At 35.7% G+C, this 13,989-nt stretch overlaps 1 protein-coding gene across 1 annotated transcript; it reads right to left on the minus strand.

Annotated features, from left to right (window-relative positions):
• Window positions 1–1,598: 1,598 nt before the first annotated feature.
• TSPAN19 (tetraspanin 19) lies at window positions 1,599–13,718 on the minus strand. The gene is made up of 9 exons (XM_009559726.2): window positions 13,599–13,718; window positions 11,615–11,707; window positions 11,446–11,518; window positions 9,864–9,994; window positions 8,580–8,654; window positions 7,003–7,113; window positions 4,455–4,598; window positions 3,047–3,130; window positions 1,599–1,673 (listed from the first exon to the last, which is right to left on the minus strand). The coding sequence occupies exons 2-9, from the start codon at window positions 11,678–11,680 to the stop codon at window positions 1,599–1,601; spliced, it is 759 nt and encodes a 252-aa protein (XP_009558021.2). The 5' UTR covers window positions 11,681–11,707; window positions 13,599–13,718.
• Window positions 13,719–13,989: the final 271 nt, after the last annotated feature.

Consider the following 13,989-nt stretch of genomic DNA (forward strand, 5'->3'; position numbering starts at 1 on the left):
AAAAATGTAACTTTCCATCCTATAAAACTCTTCCTCTGTTCTTTCTTATTTCTTTTTTTTACTAACTGCTATATTACTCATGATACTTTTATAATAATTCTTGTTAAGCACCACCAGCACATGTGGCAGGATTGCCTATTTTTATATATGATCTTCTCACACATACACATATGTCTATTATCTAATTATCTGTCTGCTTACTGGAGATTTTAAATTTCATTGTGAATGTTGATGACAGGCGTTGGTAGGTATTGTGCAGTATTTTCTTACATACCACAGCAATTCTCCTTTCACTTGGGCACGCCAAAGTGGCCCTGAGGACAATAGGAGCTGCTTCTATTAAACCTAAAATAATATTTAGGTACAGACCACAGTACATCTTTCACAGAATTTGGATTTTTAGCCTACTGTGGCAAGCCAGTATGTGAGCACAGAATTGACAACCAAATTATAATATAGATATATCAGGAACAAATTTGGATTCCACGTGTGAATTTATTTGGGGCCTTCCGAATTCTTGACTATATAATATTAAAGTGGGATCTGACTGATCTAGTGCTAACCATTTCAACCTGTAAAAAGTATATGCTAATGCAACTAGGCTTCCACTCAAACCAAAAAATAATGGCACTTCTACAGTATGTCATTCTATAATACCTACCTAGGAAAAGTAGGATGAACTACTCTGTAGGAGTATCTTACTCTCCATGTGCTCTAGAATGCTTCCACAGCTTTTACACGTCTGCATTTACCCAGATAATCCCACCCTTAATATCCTTTTAAAACAGGGTGTGTGCGTAAGAAATTTTTTTAAGTGTAACAAACCAGTGAAACATGAATAGACATTTATTAGATTTGGATGCAATTTACTGTGCTGCACTAGTGAAGAACCACCCCACATGGACTGAATAGAAGTGTTTCCATATCTGCAGAAGAGACTTCACAATGTCTGAAGTAGTCTGTATTTCTGAAAATGGAGCTGCTGGAGGGAAGAACACTCCACTGCCAACTTGACTTGATAGCTCAGCAAAAATATATAGAGCTTTGCCTTTGAAAGTCTGCTGAGCCATGTGAGAGTTTATGGACACGAATCAGAGGACAAATCAATTCAGGTGATGTCATAGCAGGTATCTACCAGAGACTACTTGATCAAGAAGGTGAAGACCACAAACTCTTCTCTAGGCAACTGGGAGGAGGGAGCCTCCTGATTACTGGCCTCTGCACTCAGGAACCACCTGACATCAGCTACAACAGTGCAAGCAACACAGGAGATTTCTGGTGTATGTTGACAATTCAGGGTTGATGCAGGTAATCTACAATCCAGCTAGAGAAAACGATCTGCTGGTTCTGTTACTCAGTTTATCAAGATGTTTTATTAACCAATGAGTAAATGGTAGGCTTTAACACACATAATACTGTAGCATACTGCTATATCCATAGCCATGAACAATAAACAAACATAAGAAAGCCCAAATGTTGATATCCTAGAAATTACAATATGTAAAGCCCAATCCAAATCTTAGTGGAAGTAATTTTGTTGACTGTTGTCACAGGCATGGATCAGGCAATTCTTGCACCACAGCAATGCTCAGAAGAGGTCATAATTCATTTGGCCAGATACTGTTCTTTCTGATGTTTCTAAGTAGCTGAGTAGTTAGTGTGATCAAAAACATCTGAGAAAGGAGAAGAGGTGAGTTAAAAACAACAAAGAAAATGCTGATACTCACTCATGACAGAGTCAATCTGGCACCACAGAGGGGTGCAAAGGAGAGTGATCACATGTGCCTAAAGACACAAGAATTCCCTGCTCTGCCACAGGCTTGTATAACCTCCAGCAAGTCACTTAGGCCCACATCCATAGAAGTATCTTGAAATCAATTTCAAATGGCACATAATTCAATGAGGTGTTAAGTGTTTCAGTGCTCTATGAATCTTGGTATTAACTTCTTGAATGGGGATAACAGCACTTGCCCACATGACAAGAAGGTGTCGGTGACAGTTCATGGAAGACCATGAGACACTCACATACTGCATTAGTGAGGATTAGGTGAGTAGGAATAGAAACATTTTCATTACTGAACTGGCGCACTCCATAGCCAGAATGTTTTTAACACATACTTCTATGGGAAGGCACTACATATGGAAAAGGTAAAATAGGTCATACTTTTAATTCTTGGAGCAAAAATAAACTAATCTCAAATTCATTACTTTAGATATAATCAAGAAGCTGGGAAGGGACACTTTACCAGGGAGTGTAGCAATAGGGTGAGGGGTAATGGTTTTAAGCTTAAAGAGGGTAGATTTAGATTAGTTAGTAGAAGGAAATTTTTTACTGTGAGGCACTGGAACAGGTGGTCCAGAGAAGTTATGGATGCCCCATCCCTGGAGGTGTTCAAGGCCAGGTTGGATGAGGGTTTGAGCAAGATGATCTACTGGAAAGTGTCCCTGCCCATGGCAGGAGGGTCAGGACTGAATGATCTTTAAGGTCCCTTCCAAGCCAAACCAGTCTATGATTCTATGATTTGATTATATGATCCTTCTGGTCTATGGTACTCAACCTTCAGGATGTCTCTGGGCTGAACAATCGATTCTTATTGCCATTATTCATATGATTTTGTTTTGATATTGAAACCTTTATGCCTTTTTACTCAATAAAATTTTCTCATAAATACGTGGAAGGATCAGTTTATGATTTCGTATTGTTTGACTTAGCACATTCCTGGGCGTATTCCTCGACAAAAGAGCAAGATTTTTTGCTCCACAGATTTTACACTCTTTTTAACAGCATCCTTTCCTTTCAATGCTGTTTGCTTTCAAAGTCAGGTCAAATATTTCATTAACAAAATTTGGACACCAATATCTGTGCTTGTGCTTGAATATATCTGATTTTGTTGGCAAACATTAGTTGATCTTACTTCTAATTAAAAGTGATGGAAAGCTTTACAAAATTTTGGAGAGCATGCCAGAGCCAAATGGCACTGGACTGATTTTTATTGACCAGAAGAATATAAATGTTTTGTGATATTTCGCTTAAAAATGCTCTTACCTGTGTAATTAGCGTGCTGACACTAATTGCAGTTAAGATCAAAATATTGTTTTCAAACCATGTATTTAAATATTCTTCACATCCCTAAGCAAGTACAGAGAACCAGATTGAAGAAAAATAATTTCAACTTTTGAATTCATATTGCATCTTTATAAGAACATACTTCTAATATATATGGAACAGAACGTCCTACGTGTTACGATAGGTTCTGATATTAACTTGCCAGAAAACAAATGCATCAGTAATGTGTAGTGCAGAGATTCAGCTATAACATTTTAAAAACTATCAGAACTAAACAGATTGTACTTAAGTAAATCTGATATTTTTGTATGAAAATGTTCCAGAGCTTGTGACTTAATCATAAGGGAATTTGCTTTTGTATAACTGAGAAACTACCTTACAATAAAATGTTTGAAAGAATATTTTCAAGCTTTTACTGATTCTTGTGCATTATGCATCCAGAAATGGATGTGCATATTTTCCAGATTACAATTCATTCTCATTATATTGATTTTTAAAAGAAATTATAAATTATTACATAGATTATAATAGCTATAAATATGATAAAACATATAAATAGATGCTTTCTACATTTTGAAGTGATCTTATAATAATGACAAGGGTTTGAAGAAACAGGGAAAAATTCCAAACCAGTGAGATAAGGAAGACAATAATAGAAGCTACGTGACAACATCCTTTCTATTGTTTACTCTCCTACATTACCAAGAATTAACCTTCGCCCATTCAATTTATGTTCTCATTGGATAGTCCTACTAATACTGGAGGTTTTATAGAAGAACACTATACATATCACTTTGGTCCAGTTTTCTGTTATCAGGTGAGGATATCTGACAAACCCATGCAAAATGGTCTCTTGACACTAAGACGTGAAATTGCTAACACGAATTCGTCTTGGGAAACACATCTCGTAAATCAATGCCTTGCTCATTCCTCTTATCCTGTAAAGTATTGAAGATGCTATGGAATCAGAGAATACAAACAAGTCGAGACACTGCTGACATTCTGTAAGTAATGAATAGTAATTACTAGTGGAAAATGTACTGTATACTTTTAAAATACTGTCACTTTCCATTGTCATCTACTTGCAAAAATGGAATTCCAAATGCCAAGTTGCTTCCTACTTCTTAAATCACTACTAAATATCCCTGTAATATTAATCTATGATATTCAAAACTCCCGTTTGCTTGAAATATCTTTAATTTAAAACTGCCTACATTACTGACACCTAATGAGAAAAAGATCCCCTGAGAGTGAAAAAAGGCAAAACAATGATTATTAATACTTTGGCATTTGTAAACAATGTTTCGGTGGAAAAAACATTTTGTATATTTTTTCCAAACCCATTTAGTACCAAAAGTCACATTCTTCAATACGTTTCATTTCTTACCCTACTGTGCATTGAATCCCTTGTGACATCACAAAACCATTTCTTCAGACCAGATTTTACGCATGAACATGGGATCTGAGTACTATTTTCCTTGTTTTTATTCCTTTCCCACTGTGTGACATTATATCTTCCACAGCACTCCATCTATAATAGAAATTCTGCAAACTGTAACTCCAGCACCTATAAAGACTGTCACACAGAAGAATTCTACCCCACCCAGTGCTAGCTATCTAATTTAATTGGATTATATTAGCTATATAGCTTCTCTCTATTCAGTACAGAGAGGTTTCTGCAGGGAAAGTTGCACCTTTGCATATTTATAATTTCCCATTATAAGCACAGGATAGAACAAATTTAAGAAGGATATTATATGAAAATGTACTTTTAAAAGGAAGTTTCCTTTAGACTCTAAAATATTCCTGAACACGTGTAAATAGAAACACAAAATTAGAAACCCGTATTAAAGCAAGATATTTTGACCAACCCCCTTAATCTTCCAAAGTAAATTTGGTGTAGAAATTATATGCAAGCAGCAAGTATTTTAAGGATGTGCTCACTGTGAAGCACTACAAAAAGAAGAAAGAAAACAATACATTACTGGAAACAACACAATGAAAGATGTTTCAAAATGAATGCAGTAAATAAGGACAGATTTTATAAAACATATTTCAACATATAAAATTAAAAATACAGACACTATTTCACTCTGAGCTAAGAACTTAAATAAGGATCAGATTTTGAAAACTTTTTTAGTTATTCCTGTTTCACTTCTAATGCCATATTTGCAAGAATTCTCTGATCTTAGCAAGAGGAGATCTTTAGAAAGTCTCCCTATTCCAACTTGTGTTTTAGCAGCAATTGACCTTTTGTGAACACATAGCTGAAACTCAAAGCACAAGGCAAATACTATGCCGTGTTCAAATGGATTGTCAGCTAGCTCTTCACAATAATTTATTTCAGTACCAATTATATGAGACCAAATCAAGCCACCACAGCTTGGAGAAGAGAATTCTTGTCATGTAGAAAATTCAAACAGTTTTTTCATTTTGAATCGGGATGCAACTTCAGAAATGGTTGGTTTTGTTGTGGATTTTGTTTGTTTGGTTGGTTGGTTGGGTTTTTTATAGCATGAAAAGTTTGCCATATTCATATTAAACAAAAGCCAAACAAAAGGATCCAATTTGGGTGCTTTGAAAAGTCAATCCAAAATATACCACAATCTAAATTTTGAAAAGCTGGATAACCTAGCTGAAACTATCCTTTTCCCGTAAAAACATTGTTTCAACAACCCTATAAGTTCACTTAAAAGAAAAAACATCACACCCTTTTAGCAGTACATTAAATTTTACCATGAATATATAAAAATATAGTTCTTTTCTAATGCTATTCATGATCTTAGGCTTTTTATTTTTCTCATGGCAGACACTGATGATACTGTAAAGAGCTGAAAGCATGTAACACAAGACTTGAATATGGCAGTTTTCATTCAAGAGTATGATTACAGTTCACTTTAGCAGATTTAATGGCATGATCTGGCATAGGTACCAACAGCAAAATATCCACAGAACTTTGAGATAGGCGCAATTTAAATATGCCCATCAGACCAGGTAGTGGGTAGGTAGCTCTGCAAAATCTATGGTCCCACAACAGTTCCATGAAACTGAGCTCAAATACAGCAACACAGTCTAGCTGTACCATTGACATAATGAGGTCACCATTAATCACTAGAGAGATCATGAATGCAATGAGAGAAGATTGTACTTTCAAAGAACAGATTTTAAATATACATTACAAATGCATTTGTAATCTTGAGTCTAGACCTATATGCTTTGTGAGTTTTCTGGAATCATAAATTATCTTCAATGTTTGTCGGGAACTACAGAACACACCTCTGCAAGAAGTCATACTAAGGGACTTAGAGGTGGTCTATAGAATCATGTGGAACCATATTAAAATGTTAAAACATAGTGTTTGTAGTTAAAAGCTCATGATGCAGAATTAATTTGAAGGGCCACCAGTCAAAACATTGCTAACAACTTCCAAAATAATTGCTCCCACACAAATCCTTTAAAGGACTCTTCTGAAAAAGGAAACAAATTATATTCTGCCAGGCCACAAAAATTGTTATGATTGAGTAGGTGTGCTGAAAGTATTGATTTGCAAGCTCATTTAAGCAATCTCAAGCTCATCTGCTTGTCCACCGTTCAGGTCAGTCTTGAGAGCTAAACAGATCAAGTGTTTTTTGATATCTAGCATTATCAAAGACATTAGGAAACCCATCTTTTCATTCACCTGCATTAAACTTTAGTGACCAGAACAGTCTGCTTTTACATACATGGACAAATCCTTCGAAAGCCTAATCTCATGCATGGTAATCTATATAACGACAAGGAATCTGCCACCCACATCACATATTAGCAGCAGATCTTGAAAAATTCATGCTTTACTACAAGAGTTGTATTTTCAAACAAAGTCCTGACTCGTACAAACACTTTTTTTGGTTGATACAGTATTTTCGGCAGTGATATTTTGTGGGCTTTTTTCTTACATCGTGCTGCACAGCATCCAGAATGTTCCATATGGGTTCTTGCTCAGTCAGACTCTCATTGCCATATTCAGAAATAACTTCATCGATTCTGTTGTTCCATTGATTGTGGACCTGTTCATAAATATTTATAGCATTTGGGATATGCATATTAAGAAGAGTATGGATGAATAGTACAATCCTTGATCTGTTAATGATATTCAGGTTTCTTCAGGGGTTATTTGCAAGCAGCAGCATTTTAATCAATTTGCCAAACATGATCTAAGACAGATCAAAGCTGTTGCACTAATGGGAAAGTTGAAAGCAAAAAGGGAAGATAAACGAAGTGACTTATATCATATACATAGCACAGGCAGACACAAGGTGATTGTGAAATACTAAATCCTGCCTCTCGTACTTATTTTTAATAAGAACAGAACTAAAATTTATTCTACACATAATGCAGTACAAACTTGTGAGAGCACCACACAATCTGGCCAGGACATGAATTTGAGCTAGAGGTGTTAACAGCTCATGTTAGCCCAAGATTAGTCATCTTTGCAGGGACTGTTAAAATACACCTTCAACAGTAATTGAAGTGGACAAGCTGATCACAAAGAGTGTGCCTATAAAGTGCAACAGGGAATACATGCAGAGGAGAGAACTCCTAAGCCACTGAAATGGTTTGTTAAAAAACAAGAAAAAAATTAAGCTTCTCCAACTCATTCCCTCTGCTACAGCCATTCTAAAAACAAAATTCAAAAGCTTGTACAGTGAATGACGATGTTACCATTGTTTATTACACCTCAGTAACACTTAATTAAGGTTGAGATCAAGTGCAATTACAGTTGATAAAAAAAAAAAATGTAATTGCAGTCTTTCAACCAATTTTCCTAGCACAAATAGCTGACTGCGGAATGCATCATTCTGACAGATCAAATCTTTCAGTATGCAAAACCATCTTATAAAACAGGGAGGACTCCATCATTATAAATTAACATTTAATGAAGAAATACTGATGATCTAGATTCACTTTGATGGAGTAAAACTAATTTATTTGTGGTGTACCCTGCCTGAAGAGCAGCAGGATTTTGAGAATTGTATAAACCTTATGAGACCAGTGTCTCAAATAATAAAATTAGTAATTCATTAGCATACTTTGTGTGCCATGATACTTACAACTCCTACTATCGATTGCACAGCAGACTACTGTTATCATCTGCTAGCAGACACAGGTTAGCATCTAATGCTTTTTCCTACCACTGTTGATGTCCAGGAAAGAGAGACTTCCTGGGTCATCCCTCAAAAAGGAATAAACATGTCCCTTATGTTTCCACATTCCTGAACAGGAAGAGTATGTTTTGTTGCAGAGGAGAAACTGGAACTTATTTCCATGGACTCTCCATTACAAATATTGAACCATGCTGAATTCCTCAAATTAAACTTTCCACAATTTTTGCCATGCCTGGTCGACGTGTAGAATACTCAAGTTCAAATAGTGATACAGTGTACACTGCGAACTGACTATTAGATTTTTTTTTAATTAGTAACAAGAAACTATTCTGAAATTATCAACAGTCTCACATAAACTATTTACATACCTCTTCTTTCTTCATGAGTATCAGCACTGATATTGCCATCTGGGCAACAAACACCAGGATCTGAAAACCAATATACTAAAAAAAAAATAATCCCAAATTATCTATAAAACAAGTGAGCAATGCAATAAAAAATTCCAAATTCCAGAAGCTCATGTATAATCCTTCATAACTACTATTTAGAGTAATTCCAACAAAAGTAAGAATTATTTTTTTCTGGAAGCCCTCAGAAAGTGACGTAACAGTTTAAGAGGCATGCTTCATGCAAAGCACAACTCACTGTTTGGGGCTTAAAGACAAAGCCATAACTTTCTTGGAAGTGAAGAACAAAAGCTGTTGTTCCACTAAAGAAAACTTTTATTTAATTATTTCCTGTTTGAATTATCACAGTACCTAAATGTCATGCCTAGTCAAGGAATCTTTGAGTTATGACACACAAACAAAGCAAAATATAGTTGATTTCGTTCATTTGCAGAGAGACCGAATTTTCACCCACAGTTCCTTCCATTTCAAATAAATGAAGCAAGCACTACAAGCCTAGGGCACTAGTAGGAAGGAAGGATGAACCAGATTCCTGGTTATAGCAGCTGGGCTCTTCTCACAGCTGTGAAAATTGAAATTTGTAGTGCTTAACAAATGAATCAACAGAACAGTTCTCTGCTTCAGGCTCAATGTAGTCTAAAACAGATTGCTCGGAAAAGGATTGTCAACAAACAAAAATACAAAAGGAAAAATGTAATCAAAGTGATTCTAAGACTGCATAGTTACAGCGTAATTTTACAGAAATCAGAGTGTTCTTCCCTTAAAACACATGAACGGTATCTAACTATGGAGTATCCAGGTAAGTCTACATAGATAACAGCTACTGAAGCCATACTGTAGCTTCTTGTGCCTTCAGCCTGTGATATATTGTGCCAGGCTTTTCTTTATTTCTTCAAGACATACCAAGCACATGTGAGCACGTACTCTGAAAGTTATTCTGTGTAATTTCAAGACTAAATGAATTTTAAAACATCTAAGTTAATAAATACAGTGGTGAATATCTTTGCTACATCAAACTGCAAATGCTCTGTCAATGAAAGCAGTCATACAGCGATGTGGGAGGATCTTTAGTTTTGTTCAGATTTCATTCACGCCAGGGTTTTATCTGAAACTATCTTTCTAGCTGCAGATTTGTTAAGCACTGTATGTGGCAATCACAACATCAAGCCAGGATCACAGTTTTCGTGCACAGAAAAATTCCTTCTTTTTATTTTATGAGAAAGATGGAGTCTGATTTATACTTACTGTAACTAGTAGATATTTGATTTCCTTAACACTTCCAATGAATCCCACGGCTGATGTAAAAGTAATAGCAGATCCAATTCCAAGTAACATACAACACATATATGACACTAGTTGGTTCTCACCCGAAGAAACTGTAACACAGTGCATTCATACTGTCACTTCTCTTTTGTTGATACTTCCATTTATAAAACTTATTCCAGAACAACAATTAAACCTTTTCAATGCCATTACTGAGAAGATAGAAAGTAGAATGATAAAAGGATATTATTATTATTATTATTATTATTATTATTATTATTATTATTATTATGATGATGTATGTTGTATGTTGTATGTATTATTATTATTATGTTGTATGTTTTCATAAATTCAGAGGTTAACAACATGAGAAGGATATGGAACTGTTGGAAGAGGTCCAGAGGAGGGCTACAAGGATGGTCAGAAGACTGGAGCACCTCCCATACAAGCACAGGCTGAGAAAGTTGGGCTTGTTCAGCCTGGGGAAGAGAAGGATCCAAGGAGACTTTATAGTGATCTTCCAGTACCTGAAGGGGGCTACAAGGAAGGTGGGGAGGGACTTTTTACAAAGGCTTGGAGTGATAGGACTAGGGCAATGGCTAGAAACTGGAGAGGGGAAGATTTAGACTTAGAAATAAGGAGGAGTTTCTTCACGAGGATGGTGAGGAACCAGAACATGTTACCCAGGGAAGTTGTGGATGACCCATCCCTGAAAGTGTTCAAGGCCAGATTGGATGGGGCCTTGAGTAGCCTGATCTACATGTCCCTGCCCATGGCAGGGGGGTTGGAACTGGATGATCTTTAAGGTCCTGTCCAGTTCAAACCATTCTATGATTCTAAGATTCTATGATTCTATAAACATAGGAGATGTAAACAGAAGCTACTCAGTTGAACAATGTGAACCACTCACAATGAAATCAGAGAACACCACTTTAACCATTTTTGCATAGACATAGAAAGTAGCAGTGGTTTCCATTACTTCCACCTCAAATGATCACCCCCAGAATTACTGTTTTCGATGATCCCCATTCCATCAATTGGGAACTGATGCACCTTGGTGCAGTCAAAATAGACAGCTCTTTAAGAGCATAGATATTGTTACATGACCCAAAACTTACTTCTCTGGGAAACAATTTAATAGACACTTTGGGAAAAAGGAATATCTATGCAGAGATAAGCTCCACCTTGAGTTCATTCCACCCAAATATCCATCTAGAGGATCTATAACCTTGTCAAATACAGGCCAAATGCAGCCTAATATATTATATAAGGAAAAGATCAATAGACCTGATTTATATTACAGTGATTAATCTATAAGCCATACACCAAGAGAAATAAATAAATTTAATAAATTATAATCATATATCAATTGTACCTACACTGCTATACATTTTCCTCTATTTTGATGATCATATTGCCTAATGATGAAAAATATACACCACAGAAAAAAATAACCTACGCATTTCAATCCAATACTGCCACCTTGTGGAAAAAATCTATAGTTATTTCTGTTGATTTATCTTGCAATCTTTTGAAACAAAAGAAAAATTCTATTTATACTCACATAACACACTGAATAAATTGTTTCTGTCAAAGGAAAGCCACAGGCCAAACGTCAAAAGCATAAGACCCAGAGTCTGGAAAAAAAAAAAGGAGAATTATTGTTTTAATTCAAAATATTTTTAATCATTATTTGAAGTTGCTAAGTAAGAAAAAGAAAACAGATTTTTTACCAAGAAAATTCCATTGAAGACACTTAAGTAGTACTTCTGTATCAGTGTTTTGTCCCCTGTTTTCATTCTTTGGTTTCCAGTTTTGAATCACAGCTGAAAATATAAGCATATAGTCATTTCAATATGAAACAGATATACTTAATCACCTGGTACATTGAATAAAAAACAGTGGCAACAGTAGAAGCATCAAGATGCTGTCTGGTCTCAGTTGCCTCTAATATTATATTATTACATATGTATTTCTTTTTTTAGCTTTTTTATCTTAAATACTAAAGAACTTTGGAGGCAAGATGTATGTAGGAAGATTTATATTGCAGAGAAGGCAAGAGTTACATAGCCTGGTACACACTTGTCCTTATATTCTTTAAAACAGTTTACTAATTTTTAAGTGCATGAGCTGAAACGAGGTAAATACACACAGTAAAGACACAAGCCCTCCTTTGTCTACATGACGTGATCCATTTTTTGTTGAAAATAGCAGACACACGCTAATGATTTCAGTGTGATCCAGCACACAATTCCAGCAGAGCCATCAGAGCTGTCAAATGGTGCTACCAACTGTCTTGTACTAGACTCCAGAGAATGCTTAACACTTTTGAAGTGAATCTCCCGGTCACACCCACTTCCTTTTTTCCTCCATTTATTGTTGTGGAACACAACAGGATGTAAAAAGTTGAATTCCTTTCAAATGAATCTATATCAAGAAACACACTTCATCTGTCAGTAACATTAAGTGGGTGTTCAGTCAACAGAAGGGCAAGCAGAGACCCTAACCATAGTAAACGCTCCTAAAAAACATGTAAAGTGTGTATTAGAACCTGAGTACCATCTATATTGCCCTTGCAAATGCTTGCAACTGTCAACAGGACTGCATTGATGTCACACGGGCTTCCACATCTTGAGCATGTCTAGCATGTGTAAGCAGGAAAAACTCCTAGCACTGTAAGATCTCTGATGCAGGATTTCGTTTTATTTCATTATTATTATTATCATCATCATCATCATCATTATTGGACACCATATCTTCTGGGCCTATCAGGGTTTTTGCACATATATGTGAAACATATTTGTCCTCAGTGTTCCCTTTCACCTGTCTGGCCTCTTGTGTAAACCTGCCTGGCTTTGTCGTACAAGAGCAGCAGTGTTAGAAGGTGGTTTCTGCAATGGCAGCTGACTGCGGTCATCTTATACTTCTCATACATAAAGCAGTAGGGCACAGAGGTGGGAACATAACCAGCATAGGAATACTTCTCAGAGTATTTTCTAATGCAAAGGGATTTGGTTGAAAGGAATTGTTCTTGTCTGCTGTCATAATTACTGCAATAAGAAGTTATGTCTTCTGTTATTTGTATAACAAAAAAAAAATAAATACAAAGATGAAGCTCGTGTGGACAAAAAATATCTTGAGTTAACAACTTCTTTTACATACAAAACATATGTTACATAAGTATCAAATTTGTTGATTAAAAGAAAAGATTCACCAAACACAAGTTTTGTCTGCCCTGTCAAGATCCGCATTGCCTGGATTACAAAACTTCTTTTGCTGAATTGCAGAATGAAGAAAGCTATAAGCTTCTCAAACTGTCTCCGCAGTGGACTTCGGTTAATAATGCACCATGTAAACTTATGCACCATATTAGATAACTGGTTTTGCACTTTCCCTGAAGTGCTTTTAAAGTAATTAACCTCTATCAGAATTTTCAAAACCAGAATGTATAAAAACATTGGTGAGATGCACTGTTTTAGTAAAAAAATCTGAATGATTACATATTTCACTTGAAAACTGGCATCTGCAATAACTATGTTGTAATAAATATGCAGTTTCAATGCTTTGTTTTGAGCTAATTTCATAATAAAATTCCGTTTATCTTAAATTATTTATCTGAAAAACAGAAATGTTCTCTTCATAAAATGATATACATTTTACATTACATTGTTACTCCACAAGAAAATCTTTTACCAATTCTGAATATTTCTGTCCTACCTTAAAGAGTACAGTCTCATAATGGTATATTTCTTCCTGAAGCCCAACTTAACAACATCCTTGCAACAGACAAGTTTTCTGTTGATCGGCCCTGACTTCCTTGTTACAGGCGACACACCTGCAGAAACATATTTTACCTTGGCAAAATTGTTTGTTAAATGCATGACACACCGCCTGTGCTCTTCAGTTACCATGATCACAGCATAACTGGCATTACAAAACAGTATCAAGTGCACATTCAACTCAGCAGCTGAAGACGTGACCACATCGAAAAGTTCACTGGTCACAAGACTGTAAAGTACAAGACGTTGCAGGGTGGATTTCAAATGAATGAGTTTCCATTGTTTTAAAAGTTCAATTTCTTACTCATCCATCATATCGGTGAAAAAAT

Source organism: Cuculus canorus, chromosome 1, assembly GCF_017976375.1.
Source record: "Cuculus canorus isolate bCucCan1 chromosome 1, bCucCan1.pri, whole genome shotgun sequence".
In the NCBI taxonomy this organism is placed as follows: Eukaryota; Metazoa; Chordata; class Aves; order Cuculiformes; family Cuculidae; genus Cuculus; species Cuculus canorus.